At 34.3% G+C, this 24,302-nt stretch overlaps 2 protein-coding genes, 1 long non-coding RNA gene and 1 pseudogene across 11 annotated transcripts; 3 read left to right on the plus strand and 1 right to left on the minus strand.

Annotated features, from left to right (window-relative positions):
* Nucleotides 1-2,026: 2,026 nt before the first annotated feature.
* On the plus strand, nt 2,027-7,528 carry LOC125213581. Its single transcript, XM_048114205.1, has 6 exons — nt 2,027-2,229; nt 2,535-2,602; nt 2,671-3,190; nt 3,314-5,710; nt 6,419-6,461; nt 7,136-7,528. Exons 3-6 carry the CDS (start codon nt 2,710-2,712, stop codon nt 7,257-7,259), a joined length of 3,045 nt encoding a protein of 1,014 aa, XP_047970162.1. The 5' UTR covers nt 2,027-2,229; nt 2,535-2,602; nt 2,671-2,709; the 3' UTR covers nt 7,260-7,528.
* A 951-nt stretch (nt 7,529-8,479) lies between these two features.
* LOC125210604 lies at nt 8,480-9,806 on the plus strand. The gene is made up of 4 exons (XR_007174380.1): nt 8,480-8,560; nt 8,707-8,774; nt 8,918-9,367; nt 9,508-9,806. It is a non-coding gene; the product is annotated as an uncharacterized LOC125210604 (long non-coding RNA).
* Nucleotides 9,807-16,080: 6,274 nt separating this feature from the next.
* LOC125210020 (probable pectate lyase 5) lies at nt 16,081-19,174 on the plus strand. 9 transcript variants are annotated; one of them, XR_007174354.1, is made up of 4 exons: nt 16,081-16,213; nt 16,298-16,649; nt 16,709-16,815; nt 18,793-19,174. XR_007174354.1 is itself a non-coding variant. In XM_048109597.1 (4 exons), exons 1-4 carry the CDS (start codon nt 16,101-16,103, stop codon nt 18,862-18,864), a joined length of 603 nt encoding a protein of 200 aa, XP_047965554.1. In that variant the 5' UTR covers nt 16,081-16,100; the 3' UTR covers nt 18,865-19,174. The 9 variants fall into 9 exon arrangements, 6 of the variants coding, with proteins under 6 accessions (XP_047965554.1, XP_047965553.1, XP_047965556.1 ...); XR_007174355.1 differs by lacking the exon at nt 18,793-19,174 and adding an exon at nt 17,188-17,382; XR_007174356.1 differs by lacking the exon at nt 18,793-19,174 and adding an exon at nt 17,195-17,382.
* On the minus strand, nt 18,949-22,385 carry LOC125210019 (annotated as a pseudogene).
* Between the last annotated feature and the right edge of the window lie 1,917 nt (nt 22,386-24,302).

The following is a 24,302-nucleotide window of genomic DNA, read 5'->3' on the forward strand; positions in this document are numbered from 1 at the left end:
ATTGGATTATCAATTAGTTGACTCAGGGGTGTTAAAAGACTGGCCAAAAAGGGCATTGTTTCCTCAAAGGCGAGAGACTTTGCGAAAGGATGTTGGACGCACTTTCAGTGAAATCTAAGCACGTTGGGATTACAACAGATCCAACATGTGCATGGTACTAAAAACACATCATTGAATATTATGTATTTAAGCTTTATCATGCGTAACATGATAGTAAAATATTTATCTATACATATATAAAAGACGAGTTTTGGCCTTCTTTTTAAATATTTATAAGTTTTGTCTTATTTTAGAATATTTACAAATTATGAGATCAATCTAAATATTTATGGAATAACTTATTCCTTCTAATGGCCTTTATATGCATAAATTATGACAAATTATTAAAATAACGGCAGTACAATGTGTAACCGTCAGAATTGTAGTAGGTACTCCCTCCGTCCCATAAAAGATGTTACATTTGTGGGAAGACACGGGATTTTAGAAGATTTTGTTTTGTGTGTTAAATGGAGAGAGAAAATATAATTTTTATATTCATGTGAGAGAGAACTTTTTCAAATATGGAAATGTGACATCTTTTGTGCGACAAACTAAAAAGGAAAGTGTGACATCTTTTGTGGGACGGAGGGAGTACTATAATTCAAACATAATACTATTAATTAGCTGTTAATGTTAGTTCATATTTATATTTTTTCTTAATGTTAGTTTGTTTTATTTTTTTGTTAGTTTTGTTTTAATTTTTCCGTCAAGGATATAATAATCTCTTTTTCACAAATATAGAAATCACATAAGCTTCTAACTATCGATAATATTTTGAATATACAACTTTACACATTTGTCGTCAACTTCGACACTCCATTGTTTTCACGCAAAGAAAACACTAAAACAACAAAATGACGAAATGAAGCAAAGAAGACGAATATCATAAACTATCACATTTGTTTTCGTGCATATGCATGAATCATTTATTTGAGAATTAAGGGGCAAAATAAGACTGAGAAGAGTAAATGAGATATTGGAGTTTGTGTTTTATTATTATTTTTTTTCTTTATTTTGTTATTCTTATTATTGACAATTAAGGTTGTTCACATATAAGTTTTTTTATGTCTTACGAACTATTGTTTTATTATTCCAATGTTTATATATGTGTGTTTTTTAATTGTTTTGTAAATATTTTAATCAATTTAATGTTGATAGCATTTTAATATTGAAGTATGTATTTGTAAGGATGATATTTTTCTTCGTTGTAGAGACCTAAAAGTGTCATACTTAACAAATACTATTTTCATATTGGTTTAATTTAAAATTTATTTAATTTTATTTTATATCTATAGTTATTTAACATATTGTCACTTTATAATACCATATTTTTTTAATTATTTAATGATTTATTTTTATTTTATTTAGTTTATTTACAAGGTTTAATTATTAGAACAAAAATATTATGTGTCGCGCTACGCGCGTGGGCTAACACTAGTGAGATAGAAAACACAACAATATGGGCAGTTGACGAAGCACAAATAGCTCGACAACCCTGGCAACAACTCATCCCTACGTGCCCTGGCTCAATTTTGATAATGTTAATGTTAGTGTGCTTCTGTTTGTGAAGAATGAATTCATGATCAATTCGAATAAAGTCTCATCGAAGAAACTTGAGCGTGCCCCATCAATGAATGAATAATTACGTAATTTTTAATTTGGATTTATAATTTTCGATATTTGAATTATATAATAATTATGTATTTTAATTATTAATGAAAATTTTCGGAATTTTTATGATTTTAGTTTTGGAGTTTAGTTATTTTACTTTCGAAGATATAATTATTTATTAAGAGCCGACCATTTATATAAATAGTAATGATACTGAAAATTGAAAACTAAAAAAAAAACCAACAAATTTTAAAAGTAAATTTGGAAATAGTGTTTATAGTTTAACGTGTTTAGGGAAAGTAAATAGTGTTTTTTCTTTAATTTATAAATATAAATCCCACAATTCCCAGATAAACATTCCATAAGACTAAAACCCTATACCTTTACAACCGCAGCTTCAGCGCCAACATTGCAACGACAACCCCGCCTTCTTCAATGGCGAAACGACACCGTTCGCAGGTTCACGACGGCGCAGCTGCAGGCACGGCGGAGCTCAACTCTGTATTCATAGACACCAGCCTCGGTACTCACATCGCCGTATCCGTATATGCAGCTCCGACACAGTTTCAGACTTAAAAAGTATATCGATTCTCTACCTCTATTTCCGTCGTTGTTTTTCACAATTTCTGTAATCAGTCAGCAATTTAATTTATGCTAATCGCTTTTCATGAATGTATCATATGTGCTATTGATCACGCAAACATTGTGTATATGAACTCGATTGCGGCATAATTTGTGTATGTAATCCTTTTTTGGCGAATACTAATCGCATAAGCATTGAATGTTGAGAAGTTTGTATTCTGTTGATTCCGCAAATTGAGCTCATAATTTGCTGAGATAATGTATGACACCGGCATTTGCTGACTGATTCTATAAACGCGCAGAGAAGGTGACTGTGGCTCATAAGCAATCCTTTCCGGAAATTGGTGAGATAGAGGTCCACTCTGTGAAGGTACATGCTTTATTTTAGAGGTCTGATGGTGGAGTTTCGCGTCTGATGATTTTCTGCTATTTATGTAGTTGGAACAGAGATCAAACTATTATCATCTGTCAGACGATATGCTTGTTTGGACTGCGTTTGGCGAGGTTAACAGAAATTGGTTTCTTTCGGTCACAGCTTCCATTGTCCCCAGACATCTCTCAGGAAGAAGCTCTATGAATGATATTGATGATGATTGCAACGGTATCATATCTGATAGGAACAAGAATGCAATTGTTCTTTTTACGTTGCCGGCATGTGCTGCTCAAAATAATGCTGTTCCGCAGACCACTGATTCTCACAGAAGTATCTATGCAGAGGAACATGGTATGGGAACCGAGTCTCCTGTGAAGAAGAAATGTAAAGTGAGGCACACAAAAGATGAAAGTCATAATTCTGGATTCGAAGGTGGCGACACCATGTTTTGTTCAAATGATAAAGATGTGAAGCCTAATATGTTCGACTCAATTGCTAAGGTCTCAGGTCCAAAGAATGACGAATATGATGATGAGGGGAGGCTTCTGTATGACAGAACTTACCTACCCAACATAGCAGAAAAAGGTAATTTTGGAAGCATTTTGGACTACCAGAACCTAAATGGTACTGATAGACCAAAAGAGGACAATAGGTTTGAGAGTGTGGTAAATGAACTGGACAATGAGGTTGTTTCCAATTTTGTACAAGGTTCTTCAGCTGGAATGAGGGGTGCCTCTTGTGAAGGTGGAGATGTCAACACATTGGGGGAAAAAAAGAAAAGGAAATTTGAGAAAACAGCAGAAAACAATCATGATAGAAAATATATGGAGCAGTTTGGAAAAGGTGAAACGACCAAGCCCTCTACTCTTAAAATGGAAGGAGGAATGGGTTTGTCATTAGAGAATGATCATGAAGTTTTAATGCCATCAAACAACAAAGCTTCAGACCATGTTATTCCAGATTTATCACCGAAGGCAGAAATCCTTTTGCAGAATGCAGAAAAGAGTAGTTTTATTGATCAGAACTCCCATAAACGTTTAGATTCTGATGAGAGAAAAGAAGACAATGCATTACAGAGTAAAATAGATTATGAAGGCAAGGATGTTCCATCAATGCATTCAGGAGGTGTTAACACTAACATTTCAGATCCTTATGCTACAATAATGGATGCTGGAGTCGGAACAGGGGAGGTGAAATCGGATGGGAAGAAAAGAAAGAAAAAGAAAGTTCACAAAACTGCAGAAGTCCAGCATACAAGTGATGTGGCACATACTGAAATTGGTGAAATGAATAAGCCTCTTACAGAAACTACTAGGTTGGAAGAAAAGGGTGCATCTTTGGACCTTGATAATGAAATTATAATGCCTGCTGATAACAAAGCTCCTGACCATGTTGGTCCGGATCTAGCATTGAAAGAGGCCAGTATTATTGGGGATGCAGATGCTGTAATGGAACCTGAAATCTCCAGTTGCGTTAAGAAGATAAAGAAAAAAAAGAGAGCAAAGAATTCTGTCAGCACAAATATAGAGAATTCGGGCATTAAAGATATTCACAGTGGTACCGGAGGTTCTCTAGACTTGTCTTCTCTATCAGGGGACCATATCACCAAGGGAATCGGAAAGGATGAAAGCACTAGGCTTGATGAAGGAATGGATGTTGAGGTGAGACCGTTGGATGCTTCAAACCATGATGCTCAGAAGGTAGTATGGGATGTAAATATAAAAGAAGCAGATCTGGCACAGATGCAATCAGAGCGAATTTTGGAAGATGTGAGCGTTAGAAATGAAATGATGAGGGAAAAGACCAAAAGCTTTCAAGATGTTTGCCATGCAGCTTTGCCCACCACTGAAACAAATAATACCATGATTATGCGGGATGCAGATGCTGTAATGGAACCTGAAGTTTCCAGTCGCATTAAGAAGACGAAGAAAAAGAGGATTGGCAAGAATTCTGTCAGCACAAATATTGAGAATCCAGGCATCAACGATACTCAGAATGGCACCAGAGGTTCTTTGGACTTGTCTTCTCCATCAGGGGATCGTATCACCACGGGAATCAGAAAGGATGAAAGCACCTGGCTCAATGAACGAATGGATGTCGAGATGACACTGTTGGATGCTTCTAACAATGATGCTCAGGAAAAAGTATGGGATGTAAATAGAAAAGAAGAAGGGCGAATTTCGGAAGATTTGAGCGATAGAAATACAATGATGATGGAAAAGAGCAAAACGTTTCCAGATGTTTGCCATGCTGCTTTGCCCACTGCCGAAACAGAAAATACCATCATGAAGCCCAATCAAACGAACCAGGATGATGAGAATACTGAGAATAAATCTAGAAAAACTAAAAAGAAAGGGAAGAAGCAAAAGCACACTGCACCAGATGTCCAAGAAAATTTGCCAGTTGAGGATCAACAGGTTAGTGTTGAACCTTTAGCAACAAAAGAAACTTCATTTGGTTTTTCAAATTCTGAACTCGCGGCCAGAGATTTAGAGTCATCCCAAGTTTTGTCTCGTAAGAGCGAAGAAAAGTTAGATGAGAATTACGAGCTTGTCCTAAACACTGATGGTCTCAAAGAAAATACTGAAAAGGGCAGTGAAGGAATCAACTTCAAGCAATACTTTGTGGCTGACCAACTCCAGAATCAAGTCGATATCAGTAACAAGGTAAGAAAGGAAAACAAGTTGAAGAGTTCAAAAGCTAAAGATAATGAACTGGTGAAAACTTCTAGTCCTTCTGAGTTGTGTGAGATGCCTCGTCAGAAACCCAATGAATTTGTTGTTCCCTCATCCTCCCATAAGAAGAATCCATCTTTGGATAAATCAAGCTCGAAAAGGTCCGTGACATTGCACAACAATAAGGGAAATGAAAGGACGCTTTTGCGTTCACATGTTAAAAAAACGATGCCCATGAAGACTCCGAAGAAAAAGATTTTGTTGGCAAAGTCGGGAACAATTTTTCATAATGATAGTGGTGAAAGTTCTGGGGATGAAAATGGAACCTTGTTTTCAGATGATCGCACCCTCACTTCATCGGATAGTTCATCCATGTCAGGTGATGACTCGGAAGGGGAAAGTGAAGTGAGCCAGATTTCTACTCACAAAGGTATGCTTCATATAACACTAAAATTGAATATAATGTTTGATGTTAGGAAAACTTCCTTTCATGTGTATCTCATTTATTTTGTAATTTCTATATCTTCACTAGGGCCCATGGGGCAGCAGGACTAGCACCTAGACGACTGCTGTTTAAGAACTAGCCCTGTTAATTTAATGTATATTTTCGTTATTTAGTCTTTAGACAGTATCAATCAGTACTAATGTTGTCAAGATCAAACTATATTACTTACAAGAAACCGATATATCTATTGTACAATTCTACTAAAATTTGAAAAATAGAAAAAATCAAGTAAAATTTAAAATCCTGCCTAGGCCCTGCTTTACTTTTATAAGTTGGTATGTGTTTGTATTAGATGCAGTTATGATTTTCTGATACACTTACTTTTCCTTGAAGTTTAGGAATTTACTGGCTACATTTTTTCTCTTGTTTTATTCATTTTACAAGTAAACAAACGACAACAACTACATTTTATTTCCACACACCGGCGTTGAGATTTGAGCTATGATACAGTATGAACTTAGCATGTTTAGGTGATGTGATTTTTATTTCACATTGTGATAAGAAATGTCTTCATATAGGTTTTAGAGGTGCGGGAATTGGTATAGTTTGTTTGTATGTTATCCGATGACTGCCTATTTATTGGTGTTGTCTTGGCCTCTATGCTTAACATTTTTATAAATGCTGTAATTACAGGATCCAGTGCTGCAAAAGGAAAAACTTTGGCTATGTTAGAAGAGTAAGTTCGTTATCTGCTTTTTGATCCTTGAGGTTTCTCTAATGATTTTAGGCTCTATAAAGCATGAAATGCCTATATTTTATTTCTTTTGCTCATTCTTTATATAGTCCATGCACAATCCTATATTATTCCAGATGTTTACTTCAGTTATAGTTTGGAATTGGATGAATAAAAATTAAGATACTTTGATGGACTGAGCAAATTTGAGCTTGTCTTTCAGATACCCAATCCTGTAAGCAATATCCATCCCCTAAAAATGGAGACTTGGAGACATCATGAGTTTTAATGCGAAATTAGTAAAGTAAGAGAGAGAAAGAGAAAGAGAAAAAGTAGTTGAATTGATGTTAGTAGATAGTAGGACCCACATCATTGTTAGCGTCTAATTATGGTGGACGGACCAAACTGGCAAAAGGGGATTTGCTCATTTTTTAGGGACGGAGTGATAATTATAAATCTAATCCATAAACTGCCCCCGAGTGCTAGTACGAACTGCGGAATAGGTTATATCCAACTTGATGAGGTGCAACTCGAAGCCTCGAATCACCCATATTATAAAGTCATGCATTGGGCTCCCAAATCTTCATTTGCTTGTGCAGCATATAAGCTTGTGATAGGTGTAGTATTGCATTGCTACTGTGATTAGGATTTGATTGACTGTTAACATGTTGCAACAGGGAGAATGTGACGATGGATGTGATCCTAAGAAGCTCGAAGCGGTTCAAGAAGGCGAAGGAGATCGCCACCCAGATCGAAGAATCCCAGTCCATCGATTTGGTTCCTGATAGTCAGCCCGTTTAACCTTGTTGCCGGAATCGATGTAAAAAAAAATTGAGTGCAAGGGAAATACTAATATTTTCACTACCGAGGAAGATGCCGTAGACTTTATTCATACCTGGGAAGGATTAGCTTCGCAATTTTGGGGTTTTTAGCGAGGGAAATGTCCGTTTTGTGTTTTCTTTAGTATGTATTGTATCACAATTGATATCGTTTTAGTTTTCTTTTTGTTGAGTTGGTGCGTATATGTATAAAAATTGGTGATGTGGATGAATGAAGGATATGTATGTTAATGTGGCAAGGTAAACAGGTAATAAATGGCACCATTTCGTGAAACTTGAAATGGGCAACAGAAATTTCTTAGCGAAAACTCTCCCTTTCTTCAGCTCCCAAACTTCCCTCTCATAAACCACAACAACAAACTCCCGCCAACTTCCATTTGCATATTTTTCACAACTGCCTCACTCTTCCTTTTACCTTTATCCATTTCATGCCAAAAGGCGGAGAAACACAATTTTGATGATGTCCGCACTGTCTCCGTTTTCAGAAGCCCTCACTGTGGGGCCGCAATTTTGGGATCGGGTCAGGTTCCATTTCCTGACCTGGAAAATGCTGACTTCTTAATCAGGGATTTGTTTGGTAGAGCTGAAGCGCTTCTATACACAGTTGCTGATGCTGTCACTACAACCAAGCAGAATAGTGATTGGCTTTCTGGATTTACGAATGCCATGGAAGTTGTTCTGAAGGTTTGTTATGAATATTGTTATTCATTGAAGAGGTTTGTTGGAATCATGAAGATTGGGACTGGTGAATTATTGTGAATTGTCAGAGATAAAAAAAAAAAAAAAAAAAAAAATAAAAAAAAAAGTTTGGATTTTGATGGATTATGAATGAATTATTTCTTGTTTTATTCAAGTTGTTTGCATTTGTTCTTTGTTTCTGTTAACTTGCAAGAGCAGAATTAGATTCATTGAAAGCATTGATAGTTGAGCTCGGAAATCTCAACAGAAACACTATAATCTGAATTACAAAAGGTTATCTGTTAGTTCGGATAGAAAAGCATGAAGATTCACACAAACTAAACTATATGTTGAAATCTGAACTTGGCAATTAGTTATCTTAGTTGTTGTCTCAAGCTGAGACATATTTCATGTTTGAAACATGGTAGTTGTGTAACAAATGTTTCAGCTTGATTATATTTATTTCTACAATGATATAAGTTTATAAACCTTTTTCCTCTTTTCAGATTCTTAAAGATGGGCTTTCCACTCTGCATATATCATTTTACTGACGGTGCTTGTTAATTTTCCTTTACAAAGAAACAGGTTATTTTGCCTTTGTCACTATTAGTTCTCCCAAACGTTCTTATTCCAAGAGCAACTTAGTATATATAGAGTTGGATTCTTTTCAGTCTTATTTAAATAGTACCCTTTTTACATTTGCTCTGATGTTAATTTAACTGTGTTTGCAGGAAAGGATTCAACTCGAAACAGCTCGGCTGTACAAACTAGCTGGTATAAATAATAAATGCATTGGCAGGTTGTGAAATCCCTCCTGTTAATTGTTAGAAGAACACAAAAGTAAAAATGGAGAAGAATAATATTAAATTATTAATTGTTGTAACAGTGGAGTAATTTAATGTTAGTATAAACTCATTTTTCCTGTGATTCTATTTGTTATAGGATGTTATTCCCATATGGATTGGAGTTTATAGAGCTCTTTCTAATGCAGCCGATGAGGTAAACTCCACCATCACCTTGGGGAAGTTGTTACTCAATACATCTCTCTACAGATCATGCAACCTCCACAGGTCTTCTCACATACTACTAAACTAGTCATTCCAAAATTCTTACAAGTAAAATTCTCAAGCCATAACAAAGTTACTACCATTGATGATTGGATATTTTGCTCTCTCTGGTTTAAGCCTCTACTGCTAAGCTGTTCAGCATTTGTGCTACTTGTCCTATTCAAATAATTTCCTTTCCTCTCATCGTTTATGCTCGTTTACTGGTATATGCTCTGTGAATGCTAATAATGTGAAGCCAGAATCGAAGGACGATGAGAGGTCGTCTGCTGATACAGAAGAAAATCCTGATATTTGAGATGATCCTATGGACAAAAATACTGAGAAGGTACTTTCTGTTTTGATTTGACTTGCACCACTCTTCATGATCGAAAAGGATAGGTTTACATTTGTTTTTTTCCCTTCATTCATTATGTATGTTTAACGGTATCCTTCACTTTCTGTCTCATGTTTTGACCTGATATCCAGGATTAAGCCCCTTGCTACATTTTAAAGCACAGCGACATGTTCGAGAAGAAAATGAGAGCGCAACTGAGCCAGTGCAGAGAGAGGCTCTCAGTTGCTGAAGAATGTATGAGCTTTGGCTGTTACTTGGATTCATGTATATTTCATTGGAGGTGAGAATGTATACAACTAGAGAGGGAGAGAGAGAGAGAGCTAGTGATTTTTGTAGCAATGTAGAGTATGAGTTGGGAAATTCTTCCTATATTAGATATGTTACTTGCGACTCCCTTTTTGAAATAAAACACACACAAAGTATACTTTGATTCTAATACATGTATGAAATGTTTGTGGAGCTCTTTTAGTCAATTCAGTTTAATTTGATTCTATAGTTTAGCTGTTAGAGGTGCTCACGGTTGTGAAACCGTGTTCGGTGGACATGAACCGTAACCGACTTGTGAGAGATTATATGGTTTTGTTTTGAACCATGACCCGGTGGTTCCCGTTTTTGGAAGTTTCATTTTTATAATATCTTTAGTGATTTTATATGTGGACACTTTTGTTAATAGCTAATTAAATCACCAAGTTTGATCAAATTTCTGTTACATTTTATGAAATTTGAACAAATTTTATTAAACCATGTAGTTTCATTTTTATCGCAATTGTCCCACTAAGTACAAAATATCTTTGGTGATGGTCAAAATAGTGATGTTAAATTTGAATAAGAAGAAAAGTTACAAGAAAATAAAAAGAATTTTCATTTTAATGAAATGTCATTTTGAGTATTACCAAAATATATAACTTTGTCTACAGATGAGATGATTGAGAAAAATTGAAACTTCATCGTTCAATATTTCATTTTCAAACTTTATAAGACTCAAGCTAGATTTGTCAACAAACTTTGATATTTAAAAGATCTGATGTTTGATTGCAATTATTTATTAGTTGAGATATTTTTGTTAAAAGATAAAGAATTTATTTATTGTAGTAGTAATTCATTTATTTATTTGTGGCTCAAGGACTAAAGTATCAAATATAATCATCAAAATGTTGAATTTTGGCATGTGCATTTAAATCTAATGAAATTGAAAAGTTGAGGATAAAGTAATAATAAGAGGAGATAATATGCGATAATTGGGACATCATGACCTACTCAACATGTAAGATTCTCCATTCAAAAAAATATTCAATGTATGCAAACTATTCCATAATTGTCAATTCTTTTTTTCTAATCTTTTTGCACATGACTTGTATACAAATCATGAGGAGGATTCCAATGACTTGGTTTAAGTGTGTTATCTCAAGATTGAGTTTTTAGATTTCAACCCTAAGTTGGTATGTTATTATTTTGTTTATTGGCTAGTAGTTAGACATTTCATTCTAAAACTCTTTAAATCAAGATTTTTTTTTCAAATCAAAACATGAAACAAATTTAATTTATAGAAATTTAACAATCTCCCAAGATCCTCTTTTTTTATATAAATTCTTGATATCAATCTTTAAAAGGAAGAATAATAAAGAAGAGAGACAAACTGAAAAGGTAGAGATGTGGCATGAGATAAGTTCCTTTTTCTCAAATTTAACCAATTAAATTGAAAATTTATGATTTTAACATGAAATTACTAAAATATATACCAGATTTTTTCTAAATCGTTGGAGGAACATGCCTTCATTAGCGTTGACATTTACTCAGCTTCAACATTCATGCTTTTGCTATTAGTATTATTCTTTTATATCTAAAAAGTTATCAAATTGGTGAGAAAATAATAATTAATTAAAGTCCGAATTATTCTTTATCTCCGTGTCTTTGATATTTGAGTCGTAAGGAAATTAATTAAAAAATACTATGTGGTTATTAAATAAAACAAAAGCAAACTACTCATTTTCAATTTGCTTAAACAAATAAAGTCAACTTTATCCTGAATAAGAGACAATTATGGCATTTGCATGTGATTGTGATAATCATACGACTATATATTACCACCCACAATTAGAAATTAACTTCTAGATTAAGATTGATTGAAATATAACATAATAAAAATAAGATTAAAGGTCAAAACTGATCATGAACATATGCTTATTTTATAATTTTGGCCATATACTTTATCTTTTGAATTTTTGCATCCTGAACATTTCAATATGGATCACAATTGGTCCTACACTAACAATTCCGTCAATTTTTAAACTGTTTTAACTCAATTTTGACTGATTTTGATGGTTTTAACAGTCCCATTTGAGTTAAAACCATTTAAAAATCGGTCAAAATCGGGTTAAAACCGTTTAAAAATTGATGGAATTGTTAGTGTAGGACCAATTGTGATCCGAGTTGAAATGTTCACAATGCAAAAATTCAAAAAATAAAATATAAGACCGAAATCATAAAATGAGCATATGTTCATAACCAGTTTTGGCTGTTACTCTAAAAATAACTTAAAATCTACTCAGGTCGGTCTAAATTTTAAAGTACATGATCTGACACGACAAAATTATTCTTTGTGAAGGCATATTTAAATTGTGTTTTGATTTCAAGATTTTAGTGATCGTGAATTAGTACTTTAATTTGTTTTAATTGTTATGATGAGATCGCTTTTATTAATTATCAAGGAAAAGTTTAAATACATCACTCTCATTTTGGATTATTTTATGCGTGATGCGTTGCATTTACTACTGAGGTGATATTGGTGAATGAATTGAATGCTTTATATCTAAAGATGTAAATTCAATATACCAAATATAGATGATCCATTCCGAATTTATTATGAAATGGATCTTTCCAAACAACTACCCAATAGTTTGTGATGTTCATATATCCAAATAAACAAACAATTATATGCAAGATAACAATAGCAAAAAGTGAGAGCTGATTAAAGTGGTAACAGAGTCAAGTCGACGAACTATTAAATGATGGATCCAGAACATAATTTTGAGAGAAGGCAAAATCATTTGGTGGAAACGGTTTGCAGCATGAAGTTAACGAATGAGAGAGGGAGTAGGATTTTGTTACTTTGATAAAGGATAAAACTAATTTCATAATTTTGTTACTCCTAAATCGACAATGTTTGATGTCATCTTTCTCAAAAAAATTATGGAGATCGAGGTATAGTTTTGGCATTTTCGACTGAAGTTATACGAAAATTAGGTAAACTATGCATGATATTATTTCCTGAATAGTTAAATTAGTGTCATCTCTTGCTAAGCAAAAGTATGCATGATAATTTCATTGGACATTAATGGCTTAAATTGAGTTTGTGGTAAAAAAAATTAAAGCCACGAGATTAGATTAAATGGAGGGCTAGGATTATTCTCCAAAAAACAATACTTTGTGGAAGACATGGCACATGGGTTCCCAAAATAGCAGTACATCAGTTGTGATTCCCTGTTTATTCTGTGTTTATAGTGATTCCAACTTCCGATCAAAATAAAAAAAACTTCCGATCAAAATAATTAGAGATGTAAAAGAAAACAGATGTATCCTCGCAAATCAAAAACTACAAAGATCACCTCACCCATACGTTTTAATATGATTATACTATTCAAATCGTTTTCCATACTACTATATTTCATGAGGTCTGGAAAATATTGCAATGAATAGGTTTATATGAATCGAAAGCAATTGGCCAACATCATTCAATACAACAATACGAACACGATATCAACTTAAACTCAACAAAAAATCTCCTTCCTATACGACAAAAAATAAGTACTACGACAACTTTATTACATACTCTCTCCATCCCCGATTAAAAGTCACACCTTTTCATTTCGGTCCGTCCTCAATTAAGAGTCACACTTTATTTTTATCATAAATAGTAAGTAGGTCTCACATTCCTCTAACTCAATTCACTCACATTTTATTGTAAAACTAATATAAAAAAAATGGGTCTCACGTTCCACTAACTTTTTCAACCAACTTCTTTTACATTTCTTGAAACTCATGTTCGGTCAAAGTGTGCCTCTTAATCGGGGACGGGGGGAGTATATTGGAAACATTTAATCAACTAAACTGCAATTCATTCGTTATCTTAACTAAATTTCGTACTTTAAAGTATCATCAATCAATTGTTTCAGTTATACCCAAGTGAGCTTTGAAAATTCAATTGAGATAATTATTATTATTATATGTTTTGCATAATTATTTTATTACTTTCTATGATTATATTCATTTCTCTTAATTAGTTCATTTATGTGTTATCGACTCTAAATTACATATTTTTCCTCTATTAATCTTCAAATGTAGAAACATATGAAAAGAGTAAACTACAGACTACAACTACAAAAATAAACCAGACTATCAATATAGTCTCATGTTCACTATTAATATACTCACCTACCTATCATAAAATGATTTAATGCGCCCTTTAATAATGGGATGATGCTACGTATAAAATATAGTTTTACATAATTTAATAATATTAACAATTATAAACAAATCTAACCGTCCCAAAATTATGCTAGTATTTATACAGACAGAACTAAGGATATGCATTTCAATATCTAAATATCTACTATGATAGTAGTATATAGATATTTATGATTCAGTTTCTAATTCTAAGACCCCACCCAATTTAAAATAATAATAACAGTACCAATCCTTATTAGTAGTATTTTATTTTTTTACTAAAAAATAAATCTTAAATTATGGCGATATGAATCAACTTCCCATGCAATATCATATAGCGGGATATTTTACAAAAATAATAATTTATAAATTTATTAAAATTTAAGATAGAAATACGATAAAAATCGATAAAATGGAGTACTAAATTTTGCCCCTTTTAAAGGGGAAAAATTATTACCATTCCTTTCCCCCATTATCTTTTTGGGAGAGAAGCCTTTTAAATAGTTGTCAGTATAGCATTGTTGCCGAGAGGAACAAATCGAATTAAATTACTATACTATATTAATAATAGAAAAATAAAATCTTTTCATATTAATAAATGATGGCAAGTAGTAGACTAGTAGTAGTGGCTGTCGGTCACATGTACATAGTAGCCTTAAATATTTGTGTTTAATTCATCTACTTATCTACATGTTGAAGTGTACGAAATTCACATTGTGTGATGACTTCTTAGCTTGGGAACTCACATGATTCAATTCTTTCCAATAGATTATTTTATTTCAGAATATCACCATGCATTCTTATGCTTTGATTGGTGGTCCAATCTTTGTTGTTGCATTAACAAATCCAAGAAACGAAATCTATTAGGTTGATCATTCATAGCATCGAAAGATAGAATCATTATTGTGATTGTTGCTGATTATGAATGATGGATGAATTAGCAAAAATGAGCCACAATCCCAAAAGATTTCGAATTTAATAAAGTTAATTTTTTGGCCATCATTCACTAACAATGAATTGTCCCACCACACCTGGATCCGCCGTTTGCTAAGCCATAATTCTCGTTCGAGATATGGACTCATTACAAAGTTCAAATATTGTGTAAAAAAAGTACATTTGGTATGTTTATTATTTGTGCAAAAGCAATTTTATATGTGGGTGATTTAATCGACGGTAATTAAAGTGTAGTATATTGTGTCGGTGAAGTCGTTTATGCATGTGGGAACTTGGACAAAAATACTATTGAAATAGATTTTTTTTTATTTAAATTTTTATTTATATGCAAAAAAGTACTACTTCATTTACACATATAGTCACTTTGACTTTTATATAGGGGGGCCTACAAAACTTGCCAATGAATCATTTGCTAACAAAATATTCAAAAGTGTGTCGAGTTTTATAAATGTAAATTGAGCATTCTGCATCCTAAAATTATTTTTTTAATTATAATAAGAGTGGTCTAGTTTCCATCATCAATAATTCGTAATAATCCCCAGCCACGACTCCTAAGTCCTAACATACCTATCAAAACTTTTAGCATTAATTTCAGCTAACTAATTGAAACGATGTTTAAATCATTATGTATGATGCCGACAACCCTTCTATTTTTTTTTTTTTTTTGCTTAAAAATTATGTGATAATTCAGAATCGAGACTCATGGGATTAGATATAGTGAAAGTCTTAGCTGATGGAGTCTACCATCGCCGGTTGCCCGTTAGTTGAAGAAGCCTGATTATCGTCATCTTGAAGCCAACGCGAACCAAATGATGATGCTCATCCTAAAATCTTTGATAAAGATGATGATCTAACAAAGGTCGGTAACAATTCAAAAAGGCCAAATTTAACAAAGTTTTCGTGCTCCAACACCGACAGTGGAGTCAGTCGATCCCACTACATTCAACAATATATACATAAATGGATACATAAATAAAAAATTTTGTTTAGGCTAACTAAAAGCCAATCTTGTTGATTAACCTTTATATTATTTACGATTATATCATACACATATATATGACTCTATAAGAGAAAAAGTTTCTATTATGACCATCAACATATAGTATTTGTTTCGGTGCGAGTGCACAATTTAGATCTAAGATACATGTACACCAATATAGTAAGTATAATACTCCAAAAATATAATCAGATCATTGTTCTAAATTTCATGAAATGAAGGTGGGCCCCATTTAGATTCATATTCTTTCTCTCTCTATATATACATACAAACACACTAACAAAGCAACACAAACTTGGCTCATTTTTCATCTCTTCTCCCAACATAATCATGGGAATTCAATTCCTCATTTTCATGCTACTTCCATTATTATTATTATCTCCTAAATTCACATTCTCTATACCATTTCCTGACCCTGAGCTTATAGTACAAGAAGTTAATGAGTATGATTTCAAACTTTGATATAACATAAATACATTCAATTAAGTCTCATAGTCTAACAAATGTGTCACATTCTCCTTTTGCAGGAAAATCAACGCATCCCGGAGGAATCTGGGGTTCCTGTCCTGCGGGACAGGCAACCCCATCGACGACTGCTGGGGTACGGGGCGGGACATGGTGATCCGGCTGAAGCAGGAGGTGATGGTGGGCTCGACGGGCCAGTACTCGACGAACGTGATCATCCACGGGGTCAACATCCACGAGTGCAAGCCGGGGACGGCGTGTCCATATTCTCCCTCTCCAACTGCCGGGACGGCCTCGAACAACTACCTCACGCACCACAACAAGGTGATGCTGCTCGGCCACAGCGACAGCTACAAGCAGGATAAGAAGATGCAAGTCACCATTGCCTTCAACCATTTTGTTCAAAGAATGCCAAGCTATATTTATATCAAAATTAATTCCTATCATTCTCTGTTTTTCTAATTTCTCAAGGCAGGATACTTTCACGTGGTCAACACGCATTGGGAAATGTACGCAATCCCCCACGATAAACAGCCAGGGCAACCGCTTTCTCGCTCCCGATACAGACCACAGTAAGGAGGTACGTTATAGAAATGTTTCATTGTCGATCATTTTTGTTGCACTGAATTTTGTTGAGTTGTGTGAATTAATGGCACCAATAATTTATCACTGCTTCACATCGTAGAGTATTTACATTGAAGAAAATGAGGTTAATAGATTAATATATATTAATTGATTGTAAGGGTATATATATAGCCCATCTAACTCACATGGAATTCAATGATTTTAATTTTTGATAATATGTTAAAAGCAAGAAGCATAGTTATGTGTTTGTGGAGGGGCCTATTTCTATTGAATGTCTGTATTTTAGTTATATTTATTTTGTGTGGAATTATCCATGTTTATGATAAATTATTTGATTGTGACATGACTCATTAATTCAAGTATAAAGTGTGTAGGGAGCCGGAGCCACATTATATATGGATAATAAAGCAAATATTATTGGTGATCAATAAATACACTATGTATTGTGAAATTTAATAGTTAGATGGACTGAAATGTTTGATGGTAGAGTTTGTTACGATTGAGATCAGCGTGACAGACATTCTCTAACTTTTAGTGATTATTAGTTACGTTGAGATATTTAGCTAAATTATTTTAAATGCTTCTAAGTTGTGCTAAGTGTTTGGATAATTGAACTTACAAACAAAAGAGAGAATTATAAATATTAAATAAATAAAAAATAGAAGAGGGGTGAAACTGAAAATGTATATAATAAATTATAGAAGAGCTATTTTTATAAGAGTAAATTGCCAATAAATCACTAAAGATTGTTAAATTCCGGTATGTCCCACATATTGAAGAACTAAATTTTATAAACCATGAAGTTTGCAATTTTTGCAGTTAGCCCATCCGTCTTCTTTCCAACAAAATACACGATGATGTGGTAGTTGGTTTTCGCAAGAAAAGAGACTGAAAATTGCAAAAATTATAAATATTACTATTAATACCATTTTTTAAAGTGTGGGACAGACAATAATTTAATTATCTTTTATGATTTAGTATTTTATAATTTTCCCATTTTTTAAAATAGATGGATTTTTTAGATCATGAAAAAATAAGTTGGAGAAGACTAACTTATTTTTTGAAGAGCGTATTTTTAAGCATTTTAGGAATTTATTTCGTCCAATCTAAGTGCAGCCAAAATAGATTTATAATAAGTGGTGGGACAGAATTGGCAGGATGTCACGCTGCCTATTTGACAAAATGTTGATCAAAATTTAATTTCAATAGATCTTTTTTGCAGAGAAATAAAGTCGGTATAGTTAGAGAAAATGAGAGACCATATCTTAACTACTCAACTGCAATAGAGAACTAAAAGCATGAGTTGTTGCAAGCTTTAGCGACAAGATCCAACATCTTATTTATGTGAATACTTACTTTTTAAATCACCAATGTCAAAAATTGTGTTGATGTTACAAGGTTTTAAATTTGAATTTAAATCATGAAATTTCAATATCTCTGGACCATTCTGATTTGGTGAAATCGAAGCTGAGATGGCAATGATGGATCTAGAATCGAACAGTCCGACGGGAGGTAGTGTTTCGGGTAAAGAGATATAGACAGAGGTGAGGGAGTGAAAATCAAAACGACGTCATTTAGTAGACGTTCATGCCACTTAATCAGCCACATCATCTGAACTAATCCACATAAGCAATACCTTAGTAAAATTAAACATTAATTTTATCATGACACAATTGTGAAAATTTGAAAATTCGCAACTTAAATTCAAATTTGAAACCTTGTGCGACTAACAAGGAGTTAACTCAACTTCGTGATTTAAATGACAACTACCCCTATCGAAAATAGGCATTTCAGACCCACTGTTTCTTCCACGAATGTCGACAAAACACAAACTAATGCGAAAGAGTCTTTCACCATTAAAACATCAATGCAGTATCAGACACTCAAGTTCTAATACAGGGGCATGCAAACTTAATCTCACTCAACTAAGTTCGTTCGACCCCATGACTATTCATACCTTGTCGTGTGACAGATTTATGAATGCAAGGCCCATCTATGCCGCTGCAGACATTTAACCAAGAGGGCACACCACAATGGTAGTTAATACCTGTTAGGAAGGAAGGAAGGAAGGAAGAAGGGGCACATGATGCCTGAAAACGACGCATCCAGCACCGACAAAAAAAGCATGTGAGTTTGCACCTACACTCAACAGTGACCATAATGGAATCATGTGTAAAGGTTTCAAGAGCCATGAGCAGAGTTGCACTAGTCGGCTCTATTCTAGAAAAGGCAGCTCTCCAATCAGGTGTCTAACTCAACGAAAAAAATCAAAATTCAGATGGTGAGATAACATCATCAATTTTCAGAATCATCTTCACAACTTGAGTTGATAGCAGAATCTGCTGTTGCTTCCCGATCAAAGTCTCAAAGACATTTTGTTCACGCATGTCATTTGTGCCAACATCGTTGCAATCAATCCCGCAGCAGTAGTTGTTCTCCTGATGAGAAAATCATACAGTTCCTTTTAGATAAACTAGTGAAGCCAGTATAACAAGGAGCACGTACATGAATACAAGGTGGATAAAAACCAAAATGATACAAGAGGAAACAATTGGATTACCTTAATTTGCTGAGATTTGACAGCAGATAAAGTTTCGATTGGCTGGAGACCACTGTTTTCTGCCAATGCCATTGGGACAGCATCTAATGCATCAGCAAATGCCCTGATTGCGTACTGCCAAGAAAAACATGTCAATGTAAGCTCATATTGCAAATAATACCACAGGCATACAAATATACTAATGCGTAAGAAAAAAGTACTGGTTGGTTTCTCACCTGTTCAACTCCTGGGTATTTATCAGCAGCTGCATCAACAGCAATTGAACAAGAAATTTCAGCAGATCCACCTCCATATACTATGGAATTGTTTTGGATAAGGTTCCTTGCAACGCATAAAGCATCATGGAGGCTGCGCTTAGTTTCATCTATCATCATTTTGTTACCTAAAGCATCGCCCCAGAACAACACTTAGTTCCAAAACGTTGGACAACGACATTACGACAGGAACAGAATGGTAAGCAGAGTACATTTCACAGAAAACTGTTGGGAAAGTGTAGTTCCACAGATTTAAAGTAGTTAGAGAAATTATGGTAGGTCCATGGACAATCCCTTTAAGTTTGTTGCATAAAATGATGGAAGAGTACAGGGTTTACAGATAGCAACAGTTACAATTTGTTGAAGTAAGGAAAGATAAAATAGGGATTACAAGTAAAGATTATAGAAAGGACAAAACTGAACAAAGGGGAGAGGAGGACATCAACCTACCACCACGTATAAATATTGTTACAGCCCTTGAGTTTGCACAGTGCTCAATATATATCATCCGATCCTTAGTGGTTCCAAATGCTTTTTCTCGAACCAAACCAGCCTATCATGCATAAAATTATTTTTGATCAGGAAAAAATCACACATGAACACAATGCATAATGTGCAAACTACAAAGTACTAGTGCGTTGGACTTTAGAGTGTATAGGACACTGAAAATAGAAAAACGTGGACGGATAGTCGTAGATTTAGAACTTTACCTTGCCCAGTTTCTCTGGTGTCAACTCTTGAAATCTTGGCACAATTCTCCCACCTCACAGAATACACAAATATCATTGGAGACTGTAACCGAAAACAGTAACAGAAATTACAGAGTACAATGGTGAACTGCAGGGATGAAAAAAACCTGTAGCAATGGCAATCAGCTCTAACTCAACTCCACCAACCCATCTGACAGCAGGCACGTCTCTGTGCATCAGTTAGTGGTTTGCTTCATCATCAAAACCCCATTGGCAGATAACTAAGGTAGCCCCAACATCCTTCAATACAGTGAGGCTTGTAAATTACATGAACGCCTTTATTTTCCAAAGCAAAAGGTAGTATTCGCAAGAGTATGAATGAAAGTCTTTCAAAAGTTGATTAAGATAGAAAATGCATCATATTAAATGCAAAAGGACGTTCAGTAACCCTTTTTTCATAACAGAATGCAATGAAAGTGGAAGGGAGCAATCTCAACTTAGTTCCAAGTCCTTATAAAACATCCAAACCTCTGCCACTTTCTATAACGCAAACATACAGAAATTCCAACATGAGTTACCTTCTCCCAAGAAGCTATCATCATAAAGATAGTAACACACTGTTACAAAGAGATTACCTTGCACTTCTGAACCATATCATCAAAGTATTTCTGCTCTTGTTGGCGCAAGGTTTGGAATTTCTCCACAGTATCAATATCAACCTTATGTTTAGTCTTTGGCTTTGGAGGCTCGAAGGGGCAAGTCAAAATGGCAATTTTTGCATCCTCAATGTGCTTTGGCATCTGCGGATGACTCATATCCTTATCAACAACAATTCCATATACCAGTTCAGTATCCTCCAACTTACCACCTACTTTACCCTCTACTTTAATCAAGTCAAGATTAACATCCTTCCTCTCTAAGTCTGCAACGGCAAGAACTGCTTTAACAGCAATCTCAGCAAGACTGCGTTTACACCTATTCACACTGCAAAGAACATTTGACAAGATCAGACAACAAAAGCATGAGATGCACTATTACTCGAAACACACTTGAAGCATAATTTCTTAAGGCACAAGATATGGAGGTCCGAAGCCAGTAAACAGATGAACAAACCCGCCCTCTGGACTCATCCCAGACACCGGGGACCCAACTAAAACGAATATACACACAGTTCAATATAGAATAGAATAGCCAAAAATCCTGCATATAGAACAAAACTTACATCTTGGAAGATAAAGTAGTCATACAGGTCTGAATGAGAGATTCAACATTTGTCGCACTAAACTCAAACTTATGCGATATACGTTCCAAATGATCAAAAGCTACCCTCGAAGCCATCTCGTAGCCTTCTGCAATGCGAATGGGATGAATTCCGCGTTCCAGCAACTTCTGCGCGTGTTCTAGAAGAGCACCAGCCATGACAACAACCCCCGTCGTTCCATCGCCAATTTCGTAGTCCTGACTCCGCGACAGCTCAACAATGAGCTTCGCAATCTGGTTGTCCACATCCATCTGCTCCAGGATCGTGGCACCGTCATTTGCTGGCACCAAAAAAACATCAATTTCATCCCAACATACATCTAAATTTGTCAATCATGCATTGTTCCACAATTAACTTCTTAAGGCAAAACAACTGAATGATTCAAAAAATGCGTAAACATCAATGATTTGCTGACACCATAAAAACATCAATTTCATCCCAACATACATCTAAATTTGACAATCATGCATTGTTGCTCCGCAATTAGAAACGCACAAAATTCTAAAGGCAAAACAACTGAATGATTCAAAAAAAGCGTAAACACGTAAACAAGGACCAAATGAGGTGAATCGGCGGAGCTTACTGATGGTGACCTCGCCGTCGGGGCTCTGGAGCGTCTTGTCCATGCCTTTAGGTCCGAGAGAGGTGCGGAGGATCCGCGCCACGGCTTTTCCGGCGGCGATATTGGCCTTCTGCGCATCGAGGCCGCACAATCTGGTTTTCTGCTCCTGCTCCCTTAGTATGATGAACGGGCCGAATTCATCGAACGCCATTGCCATCACGCCGAATCCGATTGGCAAATTCGAATTTGAAGATCACAAAATGCAGAAATTTTTTGCTACTGTGGTTTAGTAAACAAACAACCATACAAGGGTATAAACGTAAATTTAATCCTCTGCCTATTTTCGTTTTCTATTAAGTTTCCCTTTTTTTCTAAAATTTTCAAATTTTGAATTTTTTTTCGTTTCAATAACCGAAAATTTAATGCACAAATCTTTTAATTGCAGCACAAATCTTTTAATCGTTAACTTTAAAAATTGACTAAAAAATCTCTATTACACCAGCAGAGCAATTTATTTGCTAAAAATACTCCCTCCGTCCACGATTAAGAGTCTAATTTCTAAATTGCGCGGGTTTTAAGAAATGTTAAGAAAATTTGGTGGAAGAAAGTTAGTGGAATAGGGTCCTACTTGTATATAGTATTAGTTTTAAATGATACGTGAGTGGAATGAGTTAGAGGAATGTGGGGTCTCTTTATCATTTATGGTAATTATGAACCCGAACTCTTATTCGTGGACGGACCAAAATGGAAAAATGGGACTTTTATTCGTGGACGAAGGGAGTAGTATTTTATATATCTATTGCAAGTCTCTATTACAATTATCGTTTCTCTCGTCTTTTTTCTTTTCTATTTTTTATTTTTCTTAAGTACACAAATATACAATTATATTGGGATAGTTCAATAATATTTTCTAACGCGGACGAAGAGAGTTTTACTAAATAGTTTCATATTTTGATAAGGGGAAGGGAAATGGATGAAACTATGGAAAAGATTGCAAACAGGTGCCATTTGTGGAAAAAGATTTGAGAGAGCATTGATTTCCACATCAAAATATTAAAAGGAATAAAAATAAATTTAATTATTGGTGCTAAACTACAAATTATAAATAAATCATTTTTTTATAATAGATTAATATTTCAAACAAAATTAAATCTTACAATTTGTAGCATAAAAAGCACAAAAAATAAACCTTTAAATTCATACAATGGGCAGTGCCTATACAATGCACAGATAACAAAAAATAGAGCAAATCTTTTTAGATTTTATTTATAAATGAATAATTAATGGTGGTTACAAACTGAATCCTAGAATATAGGAAATAAATATGGAAGAGATTAACTGGGAGAGAGAGAAATCAGGCGCCATTTCTGGAAAGGAATAGGAGAGGCGGTAAGGATACAAAGGTAAATTGAGTTTCATTTGAACCAGAAATTATAAATAAACCTGTTTTATTTCTATTGAACCAGTAAAACCCTCGCTGAAGCCTTTGGCATATAATGTCATGTTATCAATCTGATGTCAAAACTAAATTATGAGATTGATTTGATAAAATTTGAAAAATAATACTACCTTCATCTCCCAAATTTTAACACAGTTTACTATTTCGATTAATCCCTAAAAATTTGACACACTTCACTTTTACCATTTTTAGTAGTGGACCTCATATTCCACTAATTCATTTCTACTCACATTTTATTATAAAACTAATGCTTTAAAAGTAGGACACACATCCTACCAACTTTTTCAACTCAATTTCCATTATATTTCTTAAAACCCGTGCCGGATCAAAGTATGTCAAAATTTGGGGGACGGAGGTAGTACTAGTGTAAAAGGCGAGTTTTGACTGAGTTTGAAATATTTATTAGTTTTGGGTAGAATTTGAAATATTTATAAGTTTTGAACATAATTTCTAATGAATTAAAATATTTGTAATAATTGCATGCCATGAATTTTTTTTTTTTAAATATTAAATTTAGAACATAAACGGCCGTTACATAATAATGAATTAATATGACAGTTACGTATAAACTCATGGCAAAATTAAACTGCATACTATGGTTTCACTTCCCAATATATAGTGACAAGACTAATATGGCCATAATATAAAATAAAAAAGAATTGATATCAGTGAAAGACGCATCCGTTTTGTAACCTTT

The sequence above is a fragment of the Salvia hispanica genome, chromosome 3 (assembly GCF_023119035.1).
Source record: "Salvia hispanica cultivar TCC Black 2014 chromosome 3, UniMelb_Shisp_WGS_1.0, whole genome shotgun sequence".
NCBI classification, from domain to species: Eukaryota; Viridiplantae; Streptophyta; class Magnoliopsida; order Lamiales; family Lamiaceae; genus Salvia; species Salvia hispanica.